The 22,435-nt window shown below is 62.6% G+C and overlaps 1 protein-coding gene across 1 annotated transcript; it reads left to right on the forward strand.

The window, feature by feature from the left end:
- Positions 1–16,135: 16,135 nt before the first annotated feature.
- On the forward strand, positions 16,136–22,099 carry HTR5A (5-hydroxytryptamine receptor 5A; the record flags this gene model as incomplete). Its single annotated transcript, XM_084230876.1, has 2 exons — positions 16,136–16,740; positions 21,767–22,099. Exons 1-2 carry the CDS (start codon positions 16,243–16,245, stop codon positions 22,097–22,099), a joined length of 831 nt encoding a protein of 276 aa, XP_084087002.1. The 5' UTR covers positions 16,136–16,242.
- Between the last annotated feature and the right edge of the window lie 336 nt (positions 22,100–22,435).

The following is a 22,435-nucleotide window of genomic DNA, read 5'->3' on the forward strand; positions in this document are numbered from 1 at the left end:
CTCGCGCGCGGCGCGACGGCGCAGGCGCGGGCGGAAGGGGCGGGGCCGGCGCCGGGGCGGCGCGGGCGGCGGCGGCGCCCCAGCCGGCCCGGGCGTGAGGGCGGCGCCGCGGGGCCCCGGCCGAGGGCGCGCGGCCGTGACGTCACCGCCCGCGCCGCGGCCCGGCGGAGGGACAGAGGCGGGGCGGGGGCTGCGCGCCCGGCCCCGGCGCCCCGTCCGCGTCCGTCTCCGCACGGCCGAGCGCGCGGCAGGCCCGGCGCCGCCCCCGCGAGGGCGCCTGGCGAGGGGCGCGGGCCGGGCGGCCGGCGGGGGGCGCGGCGTCTGCGGGGGCGGCCCGGCGCCTGGCCGCGGGGCGGGGGAGGGCGGCCGCCCGCCGGGCCGCCGAGGCGGGAGTCGGCGCGGGGGCCTCGGTCCCCTCGGCGGGGGGGTCCGTGGACCCGCCTGCTCGGCCCCCCACCCTGGGGAGCGCTCACCCCGCGCCGCCGGCCTGTGCCCGCGTCCTCCACACACAAACACCCTTTCAAAAAGAAACACCCGCGCGAGGCTGCTGAATCGGGGTCACCGATGAACGGGTGTGCCGTGCCCTCTCCGGACCCGGGGGTGACGCTTTGCGGCGGTAGCAGCACCCTGAGCCCCCGCGCGACCCCAGGCGGTCAGCCGAGCCCGGCGCCCACCCCGGCCGTGAGCAGCCCTTAGGGAATAGGCGCCCGGCTGCTAAGCCGGCGGGCTCTGTGGGGAGCGTCTCTCAGTTCCCGTTCGCGAGTTCGCGCGCCGAGGCCAGAGGAAAAGGCCCGCGTGGCGTCTGCAGTGTTTGAGTCGGGCCGCGCCCGCCGGGGGCTCGGGTTTGGAGCAGTGTTTTCCAAGGGCTTCTTTAAAACTTCTTTAAAACTCTCTTCTCAGCGTCCCCCGCGCCGCCACAGACCCGTAGCGGCGGTGTCCGAGCTCACTACCCCATAGTTTGGGTTCACAGACTGCACGTAGCCGCGTCGTGAAGAGGGCGATGCGCACAGTAAAACAGGTCGGCCTTAAGGGCAGGAGAAACTGGGAGCCCCCAAGTGGTGGGGTCCAGAGGTGGGGGCGCTGGGCGTCATCAGCCGTCGTCCAGCTGTTGGAGGGAAAAGTAGAAGCAGCATTCGGGTAAAAAGGGGGTTACACCCAGGCCCCTGCTCAGAGCAAGGCTGCGGAAGTCCTCCCGGAGAGCCCGCGTGGATGGCGTTTTCCTTGAGAAAATATCCTCCTACGTAACTCATCCGTCACTTAAGAAGCAAAAAGCAGAGTCCCTCGTGGGTAAACGGTAGAGCGACGCCCTTGATGGGCGCCTAATGGTGGTCGTGGACTCGTGCCGGGTCTCCACTGCCCACATCGCTGTCCCCATAAACGGTCACAGCACTGCAAGGAAGCGGTGTCCCGCGCGGGGGTGGGCTGCTCCGGGACAGACTGGGGGCATCCAGGCTGCCCAGGCCCATGCCCCTCCCCTGGAATGTATTGCCCTGCACAAAATGGTGATGCTACCCCTGTGGACCCTTAAATACAGCATTCCTTGGGGTCCAGCTGGGGTTCTTGCACCAGGCTCAGCGGCTCGGTCAGCTCCCCCCACTGGTGGGCACCAGGGCTCTGTCACCCCGTGGCCCTGCTCTCTGCAGGCCCTGCTGCTCTCATGTCCAGCCACTTCCCCTGGCCAGAGCCTCGTCTGGCCCTAACATGAGATGCAAGGGAGGCTGGGAAGTGCGGCCTCCGTACGTCAGCAAGAAAGGAACGTTGATGGTGCACTGCCAATTTCTGTCCTTTTTCTTTTATTTTTTTTTAAAGATTTATTTATGCATACAAGAACGGGTGTAGGCCAGAGGTGGGGGGGGTGAGAGGATTCACCAGGGACAGAGTGGGGAGCAGAACAGGCTGATCCACGAAAATGCACTGCTGAGGGGAGCAGCGGGGAGACAGGAGAGGTCTGCCGCGCCCTGTGGGCAGCTCCCTAGCGAGGTATTGAACTCGTGCTGCAGAGGCTGCGTTCAGCTTCATAGTACTGAGACTTAATGCCTTACACCACCAGGGAGGCCCCCATTTTCTAGTTTAAAAAAAAAAATCCTACAGGCCAAGACTCGAAGTACAATATAACATGAAAACCAACCCGTAGAGTTTCTTTAAAAACCAGATCAGGGCCTCCCTGGTGGCACAAGTGTTTGAGCTCAGCACTGTGAAGCTGTCCGCAGCCTCGGCAGCGCCGGTTCAATTCCCGGCCGGCCAGGGAGGTTCCCACATGGCGCCACAGACCTCTCCTGTCTCACCAGCTGCTCCCCTCAGCAGTGTACTTCAGTCAGTCTGCCTGTTCTGTTCCCCTCTCTGTCTCTGGTGAATCCTCTCTCCCTCCTGCGCATCTGGCCTGTACCCCGGTTCTTGTATAAAAATTAAAGAAATTAAATCTTTAAAAATAATAATAATTAATGGGCCTCCCCGGTGGCACAGCGGTTGAGCGCTGGGTTGTGAAGCTGCCCGCGGCCTCCGCAGCGCCAGTTCGATCCCCGGCTGCTCCCCGGCCACCAGAGGAGGGTCCCACATGGCGTGCAGACCTCTCCTGCCGCCCGCTGCGCCCCTCAGCAGTGTACTTCGGTCCTTCTGCCTGCTCTGCTCCCCGCTCTGGCCCTGGTGAATTCTCTCACCCTCCCGCGCTTCTGACTGTACCCAGTGCATGTATAAATAAACAAATAAATAAATCTTTAAAATAATAATAATAATTAAAAAATAAGATAATAAAAATAACTAAAAACCAGATCACTGCAGGGGCGTCCCTGGTGGCGCAGGGGTTAACGACAGCCCTATCGCCGGGGCAGCAAACACAGCTCTCCACGCAGCGATGAGTGGACATCCTCAGGTCATGTCCCTCCCAAGATAAGGCTGCCGGGCTTGGCAGCTCAGGGCCTGGCAGCTCAGGGCCGTCGGAAGAGTTGGGCTTGTCCACAAAATGGACGCCCCCTTTTCTCTCAGATGGTTCCTGAGCTCGTGGGCGAAGCCAGTGGGTGGGCTCCGGCTCCCGCCCGCCACCCCCAACGCTGGGCCTCTTCCCCGGCTCTGCCTCCCGCGCTGCGCGGCTTCAGCCACGCTCGGTGACAGTTACTGCCTGGGTCGCAGTCCATTTTGGATTTGGACTTTTTCTAATTCATTCTTTAAGAAAAAAAAGGTTTAATCTCATAGAAAATAAAAGTAGAAAAAAAGGCAAATACTCTAAAAATACTATTTCTGCTATGGAAAAATCTAACGCTAAAGGTTGAAACTAGTCCGCTGGCTCATAACTATGTAGCCAACATAAACCCCACTTTTGGAACTGGTTGAAGAGGAAGGGGCGATTGTTAAATTCAGAACTTTCTGATTTTAATGTCTCGTGTCAGTTTTAATTTTCTGATTTAATTAGTTTCCTAATTAGAAGGGGTTAAATTAATTAACCTCATTATTTACTATATATTTAATGATTTCCCCTCCATAGGGAGTTACTTAATTTTCAATAATTGGAAAGCTCCTAACGAGAGGGAATATTGCCAAGTTCCACGCATCTTGTCCTCCGATCGGTGGCGGAAGGGTCAGGTTTCGGGGCTCAGGGAGATGCAGATACACGGCTGCTTCCCGCTTGTTCCGAAACATGGTCCCTGTGAAAACTTGGGCTGGTGTCAAAGTGATGGAGGAAGCACCGAGAACCCAGAGGAGGCCTCGCAAGAGCAGGGCCGCCCCACACAGGAGGTGGGACTGCGGTGAGCACGGCCATCGGCCCCGCTGAAGAGATGGAGATCCTCGGGGCCGGGCCTTGTCGCGGGGCACAGGACGGGGCAGGCAGCAGACGCCGCAGGGAGCACAGCCCCGAGGGGAAGATGCGGAGAGGAGGCCCATCGTGGGCTCTCCCGTTCCTGTCAGATGCTGCACCGTCGCCCCACGTCCGCAGCAAACAGGCCACCCGGGAAGAGCGAGCCCTCCGGAGAGAGGACGGCCCGGGGCAGCCTCGGCCCTGGGGCACAGCCCTCCTGCCCGCCCGTGCGGGGGCTTCTCCTCACCAGCTCCCCCTCCAGCGCCGCCTCCTGCCCGCCCGCGGCCTGCGCCCACCGGGCTTCGCCCCACGGCCCCTCCGCAGAGGCCGCTCTCCCCACGGCCCCACCCGCGACCACCAGGCCACCCCAGCAGACCCGTCCCCTCGGGGCAGCCGTCCCCGCCGTGGACGTCCGTCCGTGCAGGCGGCCTTTCCCCTCCCGGCCCTTCCCCGGCAAGCCCGCCCGTGACCTCAGCCGGCGTCTCCCCGGAGGAGAAGCTCGCCGGGGCCTCGCTGGCGCCGCGGGGAGGGGGCTCTGGGGAGACCTTCCCGAGTGACCGCGAGGACCCCGCTCTCCCAAGCCAGCGCCTCCCAAGACGACGTCACGATCACTGCTCTCAACCTCAGTGCGCCGGAGACAGCCTGGATTTGAGAGTGAAGGCATCCTAGGACGCGGGATGGTCTAAGAGCCCTGCCGCGTGATGTTGGGTGCAGACGGCACCCTCCGGCAGCACCAGCTAATACTAAGTAGCTGTGGAAAGGGGAGCTCGCAAGCTCACGGGCGGCACAAGCGGCGTGATGAAGGGCTCCGTGGTCCGCACACCCGCCCGCGAGCCCACGGCGTGCGTGCTGGAGGCGGGGGCAGGCTCCGGGCTGGTGTCTGTGCGGGTGGAAGTCGGGCCTCGTCCCTTCTACACAGAGAGGTCGTGTGACTCGTTTTGAGAGACTAAAAATGAGGCTGTTCTAAGAAACAGCTTGAGCTGGGCCTCCCCTGGGGCGCAGGGGGTTGAGCGTAGCACTTGAAGCTGTCCGCAGCCTCTGCAGCGTGGGTTCAAGCCTGGCCGGCCCGCAAGGATCCCACATGGCGCGCAGACCTCTCCTGCCGCCCGCTGCTCCCCTCAGCAGTGTATTTCATCAGTCTGCCTGTTCTGCTCCCTGCTCTGGCTCTGGTGACTCCTCTCACCCTCCCATGCAACTGGCCTGTACGCCAGCTCTTGCATAAAAATAAATAAATCTTTAAAAAAAAAAAAAAAGAAACAGCTCGAGGTGAGGTGAGTGGGGCCCTCGGCCGGGCAGACACCAGGACATGGCGCCCCAGGCCCCGCATGTCCACGCACGGCTACCCCCGGCCAGCAGCGCCACCCGTCCCCAAGGAAAGCCCAAGAGCCAGGCGGCAGGAGGCAGCACATTGGTGGGGGGGTGCAGCTACCGTGAGGCCCAACACAGCCCAGCGGGCGCCTCCCACAACCTCACTGAGCCCGCATGAGCCTCACAAAGCCGTGGTCGTAAAGTGAGGGACCCCACAGCGTGGGGGTCTCCTCAGGAGGAGGGTCTTGAGAGGCTCTGGAACCACAGGTGGGGGAAGACACCCCTTCCCATTTGGAGGAGCAGCCCAAGCTGAGGCCTGGGCTGGAGGGAGGATGGGGCAGCACCCCAACTGCAACAGGGCTTATTTCCTGTAGCAGGTAATGGCCTCCGCACCCCTGTAATGGGCTCCCCAAGTCCAGCCCCTTGAAAGAGTAATGGGGTGCATTTTGAATGCGTGAATGTCTCTGGCAGCGATTGTTCACCTTGGGTTCACGGCACCATCAAACACAGTCGTCCATGCGGAAATCTGCGGCCTCCCGCTCGCCCGAGGTTGCTGTCAGCGACCCGCGCGTCGTGCAGGTGGGGTCACGCCCGGAGAGGGCAGGCCAGCGGCCAGCCAGCTCTGGCTGTGAAGGGCCGATGGGAAATATGTCAGGCATTGTGGCCACGGAGGCCCACAGGCGATGGTCACGGGGCCGAGAAGGACTTTATGCACAAAGCCAGGCTGGGGCCCTCGCCGCCCCGACTCCAGCCTGGCCCCAAGGTCACCGGAGTGGTGGAGACAAAGGCTCACACCCAACAGGTGCCTCCGACCCGCGTCAGCTCTTCCCACTTCTGCTAAGTGCACCCTCAGGAGGGCCGTCCCGACGCTTGACCCGGCAGGAAGGCTGGGGAACTGCCGCGGACCAGCACAGCAGTAGACCATGAGGCCACCTCAGGGTTGAGAGAAGCGTGCAGGGTGGTCAGGGCGTCGGTGAAAGAAATGACAAACTGACACACTTCAAGAGTGAAAATCTGAGTGTCATTTTCTTTGAGTTTGTGACCAGTATATATATGTTTTCCAAAAGCACAGGAATGAATATCAATGAAATCAGCTTGCTCATGGGCTCAGCCTGTCACCATCAGGGCGGTGATCTACATAACAAGCAATGACTTTTATAGAAGAAAGAAGGAAGTTTAGAAAGACAATAAGGGATTAAAGTTTGTAGTTCTAGAAAGACGGGATAAGATTTTTAGCATTCTTGTAGTGGTTCTTGGTGGTCGTTATCTTTTGATAAGCTTCTGCCTTTTCAGGGAACTTCCGCTGAACTTCCTCTGCTTCAGGGTGTTTTGCTGTTCTCGCCCCCCCCCCCCCCAGCCGGACCTAGGGACCGTGGCGAAAGCCATTCCTAAAGGTCACTGCAGGGGGAGGTGCAGCAGGTGTGTAGGGTTTTGCTGTTCTCCCCCTGCGCGCTGGTTGCCCAGCCGGACCTAGGGACGGTTAGCCCTAAAGGTCACTGCAGGGGGAGGTGCAGCCGGGAACTGGGGCTAATTAATTAGCCCAGACTCCGGGTCCGCAGAGGAAAGGGCCGCATATTAAGTGCAAACGATCCTGCTAAGTAATATATTTGTGGCAATTTCATTAAATTTTCTCTCAGAGCTTGAAAAATATGTAGCTCCTGGCCGCCAACATTTTCATCCTTGTATAATTATGAAGCCTCCCCAAATACTCATTCTCCAGCCAGGGATGCCGCGGGGCCCGGGCCAGCCGCTGAGGCCGGACGGAGCTGCTTCATGTGAGCCGCGGGGCCCCGCACAGGTGACCACGACGCGGGCTTCGTGGCGTTTGCTTAGGACCCGCCGCCTCCGAGGCCTGCTCCTCAGGGAGGCTCGTGGGGAAAACAGAATCAGCCGATCTAAAGGAAGTTAAAAACAATCCAGCGCCTACCCAGATAAAGACAGGGACTTAAGGGGCCGCTCCCCCAAACAGTAACGAGCCCCCTTTCATCCCAGAGAAGCGGACATGCGTGTGACAGCCGGTTCCCCGCCGAGATGTCCTCCCAGAGGAAAATGGCCCCGAGCCAGGTAGGGGCGCCTCACGCGGGATAAAACACCTGCCCCTCCAACGTGAACAAGTATTTCGAGTGTGAAGTCTAGAGCCAGTTTGAGGCTGTGACTCTCCAAGTGTCATTTCGTCCGGGAACATTCTATTCCGAACAGTCGATCCTGAAGGCGCATTTTTTAAGACTTTAAAAAATACACAGAAGCTCCGAGTCCGAGCTGTTCCCTGAGCCGGGCCCACGGTCACCCCTCAGCTGGGAGGCAGTGCCTGTTCGTCCCTTCAGAGCTCGCTCCTCAGGGAAGGCCCCGCAGGGCACACGCGGTGGGAACCCGCCGGGCTGGCGAGGCCTGCGGGGGGTGGCGGGAGAGGGCCTAGCGACCAGCCGCAGCGACAGCGGCCCTGGTCTTCCGCTGCTGTCTTCTCCCTCCCACTCGCCCGCGGCGCAGGCCGGGGCTCCGGGCAAAGTCAGCCTCCAGCGCCCCGGACCCCTGCAGCTCCCCACTTCCCGGGCCAGGGTGTGGGCGCCCAGCAGCGGACGCCCAGCAGCCTCCCGAGGCACAGCACGCAGAGGCCGCGCTTAGAGCCACTCTCGGGCGGGCGAGGGCGGCTGCGAGACGCTGCCCTGCGCCGTGGGAGGGAACCCCGCAAAGACCCCGCGCAGGCTGCGGGGAAGATCTGGCAAGTTCCGAGTCATGGTTGATGTGGCTGTGACGCAGGCGATGACATTTCTCAAAACTGACCAGACTGCACTTAAAATGGGTCCATTCTGCTGTACATCGGCTTGATAAAGCTGTCGGCGGTCGAGTCCCCACCAGAGCGAAGGACAGACGGCTGGGCGGCCACCCCTCCCGCGCCTGCTCCTCAGTCCTCGCGTCACGAACACCTGCGTTTCCTCACCGGCGGCCCACGACGCACGGACGACCAGTCCTTGCTCTCCGGACCCCAGCTGCTTTCTCTCCCGCCCCTCCCGGCACGGTCTCCCAGCGCATGAGCCTGTCCGCTGCCCTCCCCGGCATCCTCGAGAGCTCGGGGCGGGGGCCGAGCCGACCCGCGGCGTTCCAGGCCGGCGCCCTCGCCAGGGCCCCCAGAACCGCCACGTCGCTTCCCTTCTGACGGGCACGGGCCTTGCCGCCCGGCGCCAGCACCCGCCTGCGACTTGCTGACGCCCCTTCGGCTCCCTCGGAGCTCCCCCCCACAGGGCGCCCAGAGCCCAGGCTGTCCGCCCGCCCGTCTTCTGAAAAAGGAGGAATCGCCTTTCGTGTGCCCCCAGGCTTGGTTAACTGTTAGAATGTGGAATTCCAGACGGAAAACAATTGCCCCTCAATTTTAAGGGCTTGAACCCTGTCTGCAGCATTCAGCTGCTATTCTCAACTCCTCTCAAAAAACCGCCGACTCTTGGGGCCTCGCTGGTGGCAGGGGGTTACGGCTCGGCACTCTGAGGCCGTCCGCAGCCTCTGCAGCACGAGTCCGACCCCTGCCAGGCAGTGGCCCACAAGCGCAGCGGACCTCTCCCGGCTCCCCCGCTCCCCTCAGCAGTGGATGTCGGCGGATCCCTGTTCCAGTCCCCACTCTGTCTCTGGGGAGTCCTCTCCCCCCACACTCCTCTGGCCTGCACCCCAGCTCGTGTGTGCATGAATAAATCTTAAAAACAATCTGCCGGTTCTTCTCTAGAGCGAGAAAGCGGCCCGTCTCCTGGAGCCCCAGGCCTGGCCTCCGCCTGTCCTCGCGGGCCCCCGACCACACGCGTGGCTCGCGCTGGCTTTCTGCTCTGGGGAGATCATCTTCTGTGATTGCCTGGAAAATTTATTTCCTGTATTCAGATGCATTTAAATTCATATTATTCGATTTGTGGCTATTTTTAACTCTTCACATTTCCACGTACGTGTTAGCATCAACTTTCTCTTTTTTACTTTTCTGTCTTTGTCCTTTACTTTACGTTCCTGGAGAATTGAGAAAAAGACCCTTGTCTTGTACCGAATTTTCTTTCAAATGCTCACGTGGAGCAGGTGGGGCACAGTCGTGCCGCTGACCTGAGGGCTCTCGCCGCCCTGCACCCCCCTCCGGCCTGGCCTCCAGCCTCGGCCTGGAAATTCCTAGGCGGCGCTGGGAGACCCAACTGGGAGCTCAGCCCTCCCCTCCCTGCATTTCTGGGGTGGCCCCTCTGGGTCACGCGCTCCGGGAAGTCAACTGTGGTCTTTGCTTGCTGGGGAGCAGCCTGCTGTGCAAGGCGTGTGTGTGTGTGTGTGTGTGTGTGTGTGCGTGCACGCACACTGGCATGGGGGTGCTTGTGGTCGTGGGGGACGCTGCGTCCTCGGCATTACAGGGGAAGCCCCGGTGCCCTGAGACAGAGGCTACGGGCCAGGGGTCTGGAATGGGGCTGCAGCAGGAGGGGCAGGTGGGGCCCTGCGGACGGGCCCTGGCCCTGAGGAGGCCGGAGGGTGCAGCCTCCCTCGGTCTCGCACGGGGCGGCCCTTGACCAGGGGCTGAGGAGGCCCCACCCTGCGGGTGCTGGGGCTGTTGAGCAGCTCTGTGGGGATGGGGGGCAGCTCTTGGCAGACCCAGGACAGCGGGGTGCCTCCTCCCCCTCCCGCCTGGGGGTCCCCTCACACCCTGCGCCGCCTTGGCCGCCAGAAGCGGGGGTGGTTGAGGTTGACCTCTGGGCCAGGGGTCGGCCCCTGGGGCGGAGAGTGGAGGAAGGGCCCATCCTGAAGGCGGAGCCACCTCGGCTGGGCGCAGGGAGACGCCCCGCCGCCCGCACCCTGCTTCCCAGACCCCCTCCCCAGTGAAGCTGCCCGCGCCCTCTCAGCCCCGCGGGGGGCGGCCTCGTGAGGCGCTGCGGGCTTGCGGGGCCTCTGGCCGGAGCAGGGGCGTCCACCCCCTGGACGGAGGAACCGCGGGGGCGGGCGGCTGAGCGAAGCCCCCACCTGCGCCCGGGACACGAGCCGCCAGCCCCGGGAGGCAGGCGCTGGGGGAAGACCAGGGGTGGCAGCGGCGGTCTGGGGGTCCCGCCCGCGCCCGGCCGGCCGGCCTGGAACTGGCCAGCGCCGGCCCGGGGAGCTGCCCCTCCGGCGCCCGCGGCGGCGTCACCACCTCGTTGGGGTGACTTGTCCGGGGAGACACCCCCTCCCTCGGCTCCCGCCCCGGCAGCCTGAGGGCAGCCGTGGGGGGCGCACGGCCCCGCCCCGGGGAATGGCGCCCCCAGAGGCGGAGCAGCTGCACCCCCAGCGCGGCGTCCCGGGGTGCGGGCTCCGCGGCCGGAGGGGGCGCGGGTCGGGCCGCTTCTGGAAACTTCGGGCAGCTTCTCCGGGTCCCCAAGCGGCCGAGGAGGCCGCCGGGCTTGGGGGAGCCCGAGAGGCCCCTCAACAAGTCCGGTCGGGGCGCGAGCCCCGAGCCGACCCCCACGACCAGGGCGGGGGCCAGGGCCGCGCTGCCGCCTGGAGAGGGCGGTCCGGGCGGGACCCCGCGTCCAGGCCGCTCCCTGCCCCCCAACCCTGCCGGCCCGGGAGGGGTCACGGGCAGGCCCAGGGAGCCCCGCCCGCCCACGTCCCGGACGCGCGGCCGCGGGGCGCAGGGCGAGGGGGGCGGGGCCCCCCTCCCGGGGACGGGGCTGGAGGGCGCTGGCCCCGCGGCAGCCCCGGGCGGCCGAGCCCCTCCCGCGCCCGGCCCCGCCGCCGCCTCGGACCCAGGGCGCCCGCGAGCGGGAGGGGGCGCCGGAACCGGCCCCAGATTCGGGGCTCGGCTCGGGCTGGGGGGGGACGCGCGGCCTCACCTGCAGCCCCAGCCGCGCCCCCCGGCCCCCTCCGCCCCCCGCCCCAGCCCCCAGCCCGGCCCGCAGCCGGCCCCGCCCCCTCCGCAGCCGGCCCCGCCCGCGGCCCCGCCCTGCCGGGATCGTCCACACCCGCCGCCCAGTCCCCGCCGCGGGCGCCGACCCGGTTCCCCGGAGCCTGGGGCTCCGCTGGGCCTCCCGGCTGCGCGCAAGACGGTCTCCTGCCGCGGGTCTCCCCTGTCCGGGGTCGGGGTCTGCAGCCCCTCCCGGGGGCGCCCGGAGGCCATCAGAGGCCGGCCAGGCGTGCACTAGTGTGGACGGAGCAGCGGGGGTCTGCGCAGACCCCCCAGACGGTGCCTCCAGCCCCAGCCCTGGGAGAAGAGCCGGCAGCTCCAGGGTGCCCCACCGCAGCAGACTCACCTGGCCGGCGGCTGACCGGGCGCAGGTGCGACTGCCCAGGCTCCCGGGGACACAGGTGATGGGGGGGGGCAGGAAAGCCTCGCGGAGGCCAGTGACCCTTGGCCAGGATCCTCAGCAATGTGGGGGTGTGCCTCCCCCTGCACAGGGCCCCGGGGGTGACGGGCACACCCTCTGTGGTGTGGCCACGGCGTGGCAGGTCCTCCGCACAGGGACGGCCGCTTCAGCCAGCAGGGGCTAGGTTTGAAAACAGGCTCAGGTCTAAGGAAGAGATTGTGTCCTTCACTGGCCCAGCTGCCCTCAGCCTCCAGTTTCCCCAATTTCTATTTTTTTTTTCATTGAAGGACAGAATAGGATCTCCCCCTCAGGTGTGGTCACCGTGCCCTCTCGCCATGGACGCACCCATAATCCTCCACAGTCCACTGTGCGCTCCCCCTCCAAGAGCTGCAGATCTACGGTCAGCTTCCGGGGGCACCGGGGCCCCTTCCTAAGTGCCACATGCAAGTGACCCTCCGGTATGTGTCTTCCTCCTTCTGGCTTCTCTTAGCATCATCCCCCCAAACTCCATCCATGTTGCTGCAAATGGCACAGGTTGACTCTTTTTGATGGCCGAGTAGTATTCCACCGAGTGGCCAGACCGCACACCTCATCTTGCTCCACACACCTGTCCTGGGGCACCGAGGCTGTTTCCATGCAGTGCTGAGAGAAACACAGGCGTGTCGGTTTCCTTTCAAATTGTTTGTATTTGGGGGCAGGCGCCTAGGAGTGGAGTTGCTGGGGGGTTTCGCAGATCTGTTTTAGCTTTTCGAGAAGCCTTCACACTGCTTTCCACCGGCTGGAGCAGCCTGCCCTGGGGGAGAGGTTGGGCGCGCTGCGGTCATCTCCGGGGACGGCCCCGGGGCCACGCGTCACCGGTCATGGCGGTGGCGGTGAGCGATCACTTCTGGAGGCCAGATGCCCCCCCTATCACTAGGGCCACATCAACTGCATGGATGTCCGTGAGCCCAGATCTGGCCACCATCACTCCCAGGCCAGGAGAGGCCTCCCCTTGTCACCCTGCTGCTTCCGTGGGGGGACACCCTGGGCCTGCTCGCCTGACATAACGTCTCTTCCAGAGAGACCTTCCCCGTGCCTTTTTGTCCCCCCATGCTGCCTGCCATGGCCATCAGTTTTCCAGGGTTTGGGAGCTCCAGGCTGCCAGTGCGCTTGCCCATCCCCCGCCCCGCTGCCGGAGCGGGCAGAGCTGGGCACCGCGGGGAGGGCCAGGCTGCGGGTGCTCACTTGCCCCCGTCTCTGCGGCGGGCCCTTCCTCTTCACGTGCTCGGCTGCTGACCCACCCCGTCTCGAGGGCGGGCCTCAAAACTTTGGGCCACGGTCTCACCTCCCCATCACCTAGTGTCTCACGCTCAGGTGCTGGACCCTCCCCAGGGTGTCGTGCTTCTGGGCAGGGTCGTGGCTTCCCTGAACCCTGGGGCCTGTGCCCTGCCACCCTCTCATCGGCGTCACCATAAAATCTACATCATCTTCTCCCGCGAGAGGCACATCAGGCGGGTAATGTTTGCCAGTCTAAGTAAGTAAGGCCCATGGGGGAGGCTGCTGTGCCTCCTCCTGCCCCCAGGTACAGTCAGAGCGGGCTTCTCGGGAGTGAGGGCACCCAAGTGCCAGCTCGTGCACGCCTCTCGCCTTGGTGGGGGTGGGGGGGCTGCGCTGCGGTGATTTCCCTCCACTCTGGAAGGCGCACGCTGCGTGCCCCGGGTCACTGGCCCCCACACCTCCCGACGCTGCCCCTCCTGAGTCTGCCCTGGTCTACTTCCCACCCTCCGAAAAACACGTGTTATCCAGGAGATCAGACGCGGTCACCCAGCGCCTCAGGCCGAGGCGGCGCTCTGGCGAGTGGCCAAGACAGCACCCTTTGGGGACTTTGGTCTCGGAACTACTGAGTGCCCCAAAGAGCTCACATGGCTTCTATCTACTTAGTTACTGGGACATAAATTTAAACGAGAACTTCTAAACACATTTGTGTATTCATCTGCTAAAAGTAAAAACAAATCCACGACATAAATGCCATCTTTGTGAAGAAGAGCTAGTTTCCACAACAAAAGGGGGGGGGCGTTATGTAACATTTTTCGCAACTCTCGAGGCAGCTGGCATCTCAGGATCTGTGTGGCATCTCTGTTGTTATGACCGGTCACTTCCGTTTCATTTAATGAAGGAAACCTGACCGTACAGAGAGAGGCGGCTAGAAAGGGCGGGCAAACCAAGCACCGTCTCAGGTAGTTACGGCTCTCCAACACGGGGCTCTTCCTTAAAGGCGCGCTGCAGTGCGGAATCGGGACTCATATCGCCGGTGTTTGTGCTCTCGCTTAAAGGCCACTCGTCTGCTTTGCCCTTGAAATGGGGCTCTTGTCCACGTGGGCTTTTGTAGCATCACACCCTGTTCATTTAGATAATACTGGCTCACTTACTCACACGGACCCCCCAGAGACTGGCATATTTCATCAGATAACATCAAGAAGATCACACCGGCCACTATCGCCACCGCAAGGATCTGCGGGCGTGGGGAGCTGTCGACGGCACAGTGGCAGTGGCAGACAGGAGTTTCCAAAAATTCTAATTTTCACTTGAAGTCTCAATTTTTTTCTAGGCAACCAACACTATCCATTGTTTTCCTCGAAATGGGGGCTCATTTCATTCACTTTCGAGAGGATGTTTGCCAAATACCCAAGGCTGAGTAATGATATTTTAGCTATCACCACTTCCTTTGTGTAAAAAGTGTTTAGTTTAACAAGCAGCTAATGCCACTCACATCTTAATCACACCAGTGTTTTTTCCCAGTGCATCTTATAAAGGGCGTAAGTGTATCTTCTAGTTTGTTACAGAGAATTAACAAAACGTGTCTTCGAAGGTCAAGATGAACAGTATTTGCTCACTTTACTGCTTCCTTAGGATAGTCTGCCATGGGGACGTGCCCTTCCTGTGGGTGCGTGGCCGCGCGGCTGCTGCTGACGGACGCTACTGTTTCCAGCCAGTGCTCTTACCGGTGGTCAGGTGCCCACAGCTTACCCGCTATCACTTTTGCCCCGTCAGTGAGGACGCCCACAGAGTGAAAAAAGCAAACAATATGTTAATACGATGATAAAAGAAGTGCTGACCTTAGCGATGCCTTTCAGGATCTCCGTGGAGCCCTCCCGCAGCCTTCCTGCAGGCGTGCGGCCCGCCCAGAGCCCTTCTTCCCAAACAGGTGGCTTCAGGGTTTACCTCTCATTCTGGCTGATTCTAAGTGAGCACGAGGGACCCTCTTGGCCAGAGCCCCACGTGGCCACTCCACGCAGGCAGCACCAGTGCTGTCTTAAAGGGGCGCCTGGAGAGGTGGTTCTGGGGGCCCCACGTTCATGTGTGCCGACTTACCAGCATGATCCAACAGGTGTTTGCCTCTGGGCTCCAGCGGCGTGTTCCCTCTCTTCGGCTCTTTCTCCTGGTGTTTGTTTTATCCTGTTTGAAACAATCATGTACAAAGCCACGTTTCCATCAATCGTTTTCAAACAGCAGTTTCCGATGAAATCTGCGGCCGCCCAAAAGACCTCCCGACACCTGTGGCGCGCGGGCGGGTTCTACGGCAGCCGCCCCCGAGCGCCGTGTCCCCGCTTCACCTGGCTCTGTCGCGTGTGAGGGCTTCAAGTGTGGCTTCTGGACGGGAGCTTCTGGTGTCTTGCCCAGCACTATGGACTGAGCGTGTGGCTGTTCACGCGTCTGGACGGGGCTAAATGCCGCCCCCTTTCTCAAGTGAGATGGCGCTTCTGTAACAACTTGGATGGACATCTTACCGTCACGGGACGCCAACTGAATAGGGCCCGCAGGAAAGACTGCACTTTCTTCATGATTCTGGGGAAAGGTTTTACCTCTGGCCCCTCCAGGGACAGAAGCCATGGCTCTCGCGCCTTCTCCCCTGAAAGGAAAACGGCCTTTAGGGGAAACGCTGGGGGCTGTGCAAGCAGCAGCTGCTCTTTCCCAGACAGGCCCTTGGACAAAGTGCAAGCAGCGGCGCGGGGCTGGGAACCCGCTCAGGTGCCCAGGCCCCCGGCAGGATGTGGTGGGGTGGCCTGGTGAGCGAGGTTAACCGGCAAACTCGCTTCCACCGGGAGCCCGCGCCGGGGAGGGGCGCACGGGGGTCCAGCACCGCGGACAGCGCCGGGAGGGCCGGGGCCGGCGGGGCGGGCGCGCGGCAGCACCGGGGCCAGCGCCAGGGCCGCGCGCAGGTGGGGGGCGGGGGCGGGGGCGGGGGGCGGGGGGGTCCTGTCAGCTGACGCCTGACGTAGGCAGGAGCCCCGCCGCGAGACAGGTCTGCGGGCGCGCAGGGAGGGCGGGCGCAGGGGGGGCGGGCCGGGGCCGGGCTCGCCTCCGTCCGGCGAGCCGAGGCGGCCGCGCGCGCCTGGAGGGGCGGCCGGAGGGCGCGAGCCGCGGCGCTGACGCACCAGCCTCTCCGGGGGCGCGCCCGGCGCCCGCGCCTCCCCGACTGCTCCCGCTCCGGCTCCGGGGGACGCGGCTGCTCCGGCCGGGGCGAGGCGGCCGGCATGTGACAGCCGGGGGGCTCGCCCTGCGCCCCGACCCCTCGCCGCGCGCGCCGCCCGGAGCGCCCCCCGCCCCCCGCCCCGGCCGCGGGGTCCCCGCGCCGCCATGGACTTCCCCATGAACCTGACCTACCTGCCCTCCGCCGCGCCCTCCCCGGAGGCCGCCAACGGCAGCAGCCTGGGCGCGGGCGGCGCGCGCCCCGGGCACCCGCTGCTGTCCGTCTCCGGGGTCCTGCTGCTGACCTTCCTCGGCGTGCTCGTGGCGGCCACCTTCGCCTGGAACGTGCTGGTGCTGGCCACCATCCTCCGCGTGCGCACCTTCCACCGCGTGCCGCACAACCTGGTGGCGTCCATGGCCGTCGCGGACGTGCTGGTGGCGGCGCTGGTCATGCCGCTGAGCCTGGTGCACGAGCTGTCGGGGCGGCGCTGGCACCTGGGCCGCCGCCTGTGCCAGCTGTGGATCGCGTGCGACGTGCTGTGCTGCACCGCCAGCATCTGGAACGTGATGGCCATCGCGCTGGACCGCTACTGGTCCATCACCCGCCACCTGGAGTACACGCTGCGCACCCGCCGGCGCGCGGCCAAGGCGATGATCGCGCTCACGTGGGCGCTGTCCGCGGTCATCTCGCTGGCGCCGCTGCTCTTCGGCTGGGGCGAGACGTACTCGGAGCGCAGCGGCGCGTGCCAGGTGAGCCGCGCGCCCTCCTACGCCGTCTTCTCCACGGTGGGCGCCTTCTTCCTGCCGCTGTGCGTCGTGGTCTTCGTCTACTGGAAGATCTACAAGGCGGCCAAGTCCCGCGGCGGCTTCAGGAAGCTCAACAGCGTCGCGCCGCTGGCGGGGCCCGCGCAGGTGGGTGCCGCGCCGACCGCGCCCCAGAGCGCGCCTCCCGGGCCCCTCGGGGTGGGGGACGCTGCCCCTTTTGCGTTTCGTTTCGTTTCGTTCTTTTAGCGGGGAAGGGAGAGGAAGAGCTGGACAGCGCGGGGGCAGCGCTGGGCACCGGCGCGCGCCGCAGCGGAGCCACGGACGGGCCGTCTCGGGGGCTGCCTGGGTAACACCGGGGGTCTGCACGCCGCGCTGCCACGCGATCCCGTTTCACTCAGAAATTCTGGGGGTCTGCAGCGTCCCTGACGCCACGCTGGCTGGCGGGGCTCCCCGCAGGGGGGAGGGTGCAGGGAAGAGGGTGGCTGGCGCAGGGGCCTGGCGCAGACCGAGCAGATGGAGGTTTCAGCCCAGTCTGGTGCTGTGCAAATCATGGCAGCTAAATTTGCAAAATATGGTGTCTCCCGGGTGACTGTCACTCTGCAGCTTCCTTTTCTCCTGATTTAGGGGGGAAAGAAGGGGTTTACACCCACCCCCAAGCCGGCGTCTGCTGGCTGCTCCTCTGCCCGGGCGCCCCTTCAGGTCTCCCCCCACCCAGCCAGGCTGTGCGCAGCTAAGGACCACTTATCTGCCCCCCACACACCCCGGCAGAGCTCCCGGAGGAAGTGGAAAGCCCCAGCAGACCATCCCCAGCTCCTGCGGGCGCGTTACATGCACCACAAGCACCGCGGCAACGATGCAGCTGCCTCATCTCCCACCCACACATGGCTGCAGGCGTCAACGCCTGAATGTCTGTCCCCTGATTCCAAGAGCCCGGGAACTGAATTGAGCCTAATTTACATCTTTAAGGGCTGCCGGGAATCTCCGCAGCCCCTGCGGCTGTTACTGGATCTGGGCAGCTGAGCACAGGTTTGGAGCAGGGGGTTACAGAAGGACACGCCGCCATCTTTGCCCCCGAGGAGTTGAGGGAGGGAGGGAGGGAGGCAAATCCCTACTGGCAGCTCCAGGCTGTTTTTCTAGGGTCGGGAACAAAATGTGACCCCAGCCAGCCCCGCAGACTCGGAGCAGAGGTACCACCGACGGACATCAAGCTGGGATTTGGCGCGGGGGGGGGGGGGGAAGTAAAAATTCTGCTAGGGGTGAGGACACTTCAGTCACAGACACACGCACGGGGCTTCTCCTCCGCTGCCTGAGGACTTGCGTGAGCGTCGGTGGCGCTGGCCAGGGCCAGCCAGTGCTTGGGGCGCGTGCACGGGCTTACGTGGGAGGGGGTGCCCCCAGGAGGAGCGGCGTGCCTCCATCAGCGTGAGCCAACCAGCGGGAAAACTCCGTGGTTTTGGCTAGCAACAGGGCTGCGCTGTGCACGACGCAGGACAGAGGCTGACGAGAAGCCCGGAGGCAGGCGCGCCGGCTGATTGATGGGCTGCCTGCAATTTCTCTGCGGCAGGGAGGGAAAACCTTGATTGCTAAAGGAAAGGGCGGGTTCCCACAGCAGGACTTCTTTCCAGGTGCTGTGTTTTTGAGCTGATCCATCCGGATCACGGCCCAGAATCTTCGTATTTGCACAAGAAGACAGAGAATGCTTGTCTAGGAAGAGTCAGTGAGGATCGGGCAGATCAGGCTCTCTGTCTGCGGTGCTTGGCCCCGAAGGGTCTAGGAGCACTGGTTGCTGGGAGCAGCGTGGGGAACGACACGGGTGTGTTCGTGTGTCGACTCAGCCGTAATCTGTGTCAGCGTGTGAGGCAGCAGCCACGACCCCCCGGGGGAAGCGTCGACCTGTTACACTCGTAGATCTGGGCAGAAGCTAAAGTGTCCTCCTGACAGGGGTCATGAGACCCAGTCACCACCGGGCAATTAGGTTATTCGAGTCCCGCTGCTTGAATGTGTCTGTTTAATGCGGTCAGCTCTCCTGCAAGTCTTTGGACGTCACACAGCCACAGGTGTCTTTCATTACCTTCTTTCGTCATCTGCTGCAATCAATCTTTCTGTTCTTTTTTTTTTTTTGGGGGGGGGTAAGTTGGTCTGTTTTCCTTTTCAGACAAATTAAAAAATCGAGGCTGAGGGCTTGGCTGTTCCGTGGTGGGGGCAGGATGGTCCTTACAGTTATATAAACCAGGACGCTGTCTCGTCCTTCAACTGTTACTGGAGACAGCTCCCCCTTGGAGGTTTACCAGGCTTGGAGCAGGGGGCTTTGGCCAGGGGTGATTGAGATTATTTCCCCAGGAGACACGTCACTGGACAGACTTTAGAGAGCTGTCGTTTCGATCTTGGACCAACACGGGATTTGATTCTTTCCAGGATTTTCCTATTGGCAGCATTTACGGATTTCCTCCCCTCGCTCCCAAACCTTGGAGCGCGAGGTCTTTCTGGATGTTTTATCTAGAAAGCGCTCTCTTATATTGATTTCTAGCTTATTTGCTTTCTAAGGATGTCTGGAAAGGTGTAGCCCCTTATTGGAGATCTTCTAAATTGGTAATTTCACATTGCAACTTTTATATTGAATTTCCTGGATTCGGGTTTGCGCCCATTTACAGCAGGGCTGGGCAACGCTCCATACCCCGGGCGTCGAAGCGCGCCAGCGTGCTGCTGAAAGTTTCTCCAGTCTATTTTCTCTCTTTATTTAGTTTAAAATTTTGAATCTTTGTCAAATCATCTCTTAAAAGAAAGGCTCCTGAAATGGCTTTCATGTCATGAATCCTGCGTTTTTATGCTTTAAAATGTTCCCAGCTGGGTTACAGAACTCTTTGTATCCCTATAAATATTTCCCTCATCTGAGGGGGATTTCAATTAATTTAACTAGTTAGTACAAATCTGTAGTCCATGATAAGAAGAATTTTGTTTAATTTTCTAGCAAAATTCTAAATTTTATAATAATTTTCCTCTTCTCCCTGAAGTTTGGGGAAATTTCTTAATTATAACCATTTTCTGGTGAAAACCCTGAGGAAAGGAGAGTTTATTCAGGAGGTGACATAAGCCTGAACAGAGGACAGGACACCTAGACTTGCACGGCAGGTAGGCGGGGGTCGACGCGTGGCAGCTGGAGAGCCGTGTCACGGCTTTCCGAGCCGGTGCAGACGCTGGCTGCTAACTGCTTGGTGTCTGACTCGAATTCTTCTAGAACTTCTCTGACATCTGTTCATTGGATGTTGACTTGTCAGAAATTCCTAAGTGAAAAATGTAGGGGTGAGCCTTGGTCAAGAGAAGCGCAGGAGCTGGGGTAGAATGCGACTTAAAACAGAAAAACAGAAATTCTTCAGGGAGAGAGCTGAGGCTTTGACTTAGATAAATCGTGCCCCCCAGAGAGGCCGCGGAGGTAGCCCAGCCCAGCCGTCTAGGAGCGTGTCTGAGGCCGCCCAGAAAGAGGCTGAGGGGGGACCTGACCGCAGCGCAGCAGCCAGGGCGCTGGGAGGCGGTGGCAGGGGCCCTGCCAGGACCCCAGCACGGCCTGTCACTGTCCCCTCGGTCACACCCTCGCCGTCCTCAGGCTCAGCCTTCGGGCTGGGACTGGACCAGAAGCCAGTCACACCGGTGCCCGACAGGCCCTGCCTTTTAACCTGCAGCAGAACAACAACAGGCTTTCCAGGACAAAACAAACCTCACAATTTGTTTCCCTTAGGCCGGCAACCGCGAAAGCCAAGCCGGCAGCGGGAGAGTAAGGCGGGCGACGGCACAAAAAGCATCTGGCAAGCAGCGCCCTCCGGGACACGGCGCCAGCCCCACAGGCGGAGACCAGCCGGGCGCGCGCGCTCCTGCCGCTCAGCCCCGGCTCACGGGCGTCTGCTGTGAGATGGTCCAGGGGCTCCTTCCTGAGAACCCGGGGTGGGGGGGAGCCCTGGGAGGCTCCAGCTCGGACACCCAAGGGCAGGGCTCAGCAGCTCTCGCGTCCCTTCACCGGGACAGGCTCGAGGGAAGGGCTGCCGGGAACTGCTCTGTAGCCCGCAGGTTCTTCCCCCGTTTTACAGAAACACTTGAACCCTACATGTCCTCGTCGGCCACACGCCAGCACGGCCAGCCAGCCGTGACAGCGCAGCCGGTGGGGTCCACCCAACGCGGCAGCCCCAGGTCGCGGCTCAGGGTTGCCCACAACCGGGTGCTGTCAGGGTCAGGCGCTAGGAAGAAAATGCCCCTCAGAACAGAACCCCCACGAGACAACAGGACCCCACAAATAGACCAAGCTCAGGGTGCAGCTCACCCTTGATGGCAAGTGGCCTTGGGCTGGGCTGGGCTCCATGGGGGCTCCCGGGGGCTGCGGGCTCTGCTCTGCGCACAGCTCAGCGGGCCGCGGGGTGGCGGGGGCAGGGCAGGATGCCAGTCTCAGAAGCCGTGAGCCCGCGAGCCCCGCCTTGGACAGCGAGCCGTCTGGCATCCCACCTATGCCCGCTGTGCCGCGGAGAATCCAGGGGTGCTTCCCACCCCGAGGGAGCTGCGTGCTGGGAGGCAGGAGGGCACCGGCAGCTGAAGTTTCGGGGCCAGGATCCTTCCATCGCCGGGAAGGGGGTGCCATTTTAAGGCGGAGCTTCAGTAAGAGAATGAATGGGTTCCCCATGTCGTTGGGGTTGAGAAGTGAAACTAAATATTGTGCTTCCATGCCTGGGGCTGCAGTCCCAGCTGGCACTGAGCAAACGGGGGCCGTGACCTCGATCCCGCCTGGCGGGGGGCTGGGGCGCAGGGAAGACTGGCACTGCCTGCCACAGGCGCTGCAGGGACCCGGGGTGACAGGCTCTTGCTGCCACGCCTGCGACCTCTGTAACTGTGCGACAGTTGCTGCTCCACTACTTTTCAAATAAGGGGCAGGAAGCCCATGCCCGGGTGCAATGACCCGCCCGCCGCAGCCATGCCCGCGGCGAGTCCCGCTCGTGCCTGCTCTAGATGACAGCCGAGTCGGGCCCCAGACGGGCAGAAAGAGATCGGCAAGTGGGTCCTACGTCGGGGCTCGACAGTGCGCTGCTGCCCCTTCCCCACACTGTACCATCCAGGGCTTGCTCTAGAAGTGGCGGTGCAGGCCCCACCCCCGCAGGCCTGGGCGTCTCCTCACAGCCTCTGTTCTCTCCTCCAGGCGAAGGGCGCCGCCCAGCCGGCCCAGACCCTGTTCACTGCCCGGACGGCCACGGTCACCTTCCACACCGAAGGGGACACGTGGCGGGAGCAGAAGGAGCAGAGGGCGGCCCTCATGGTGGGCATCCTCATCGGGGTGTTTGTGCTCTGCTGGATCCCCTTCTTCAGCACGGAGCTCATCGGCCCCCTCTGCTCCTGCGACGTCCCTGCCATCTGGAAGAGCATCTTCCTCTGGCTGGGCTACTCCAACTCCCTCTTCAACCCCCTCATCTACACGGCTTTCAACAAGACCTACAGCAGCGCCTTCAAGAGCTTCTTTTCCAAGCAGCACTGAGCGCAGGCCATGGGGCGAGGCCCCTGGCCCCATACCTCCCTCCGCAAGACCCCAACGGCGTCGACCCCCCGCGCCAGATGGGAGACAGGCCCTTCAGGTCCTGCAGTGTCCCAACCAGCCCCCCCTTCCGCGCCCCCAAGTGAGAGCCGCAGGCAGGGGAGGCTGTCCCTTACCTGTTGCTCCTCACGCTGAACCCATCAGCCACAGACTCTCCCACCAAGTGCCCTGTCCCACCAAAGTCCACTCCAGCGTGGCTATGGTCCTTGTCCCAAGCAGTCACACGAAGCAGGCGAAAGGGCGAGGGTAGCCAGTATGAGCTGGCGTAGACGAACAGAA

The sequence above is a fragment of the Talpa europaea genome (genome assembly GCF_964194135.1).
Source record: "Talpa europaea genome assembly, chromosome: 3".
Classification (NCBI taxonomy): domain Eukaryota; kingdom Metazoa; phylum Chordata; class Mammalia; order Eulipotyphla; family Talpidae; genus Talpa; species Talpa europaea.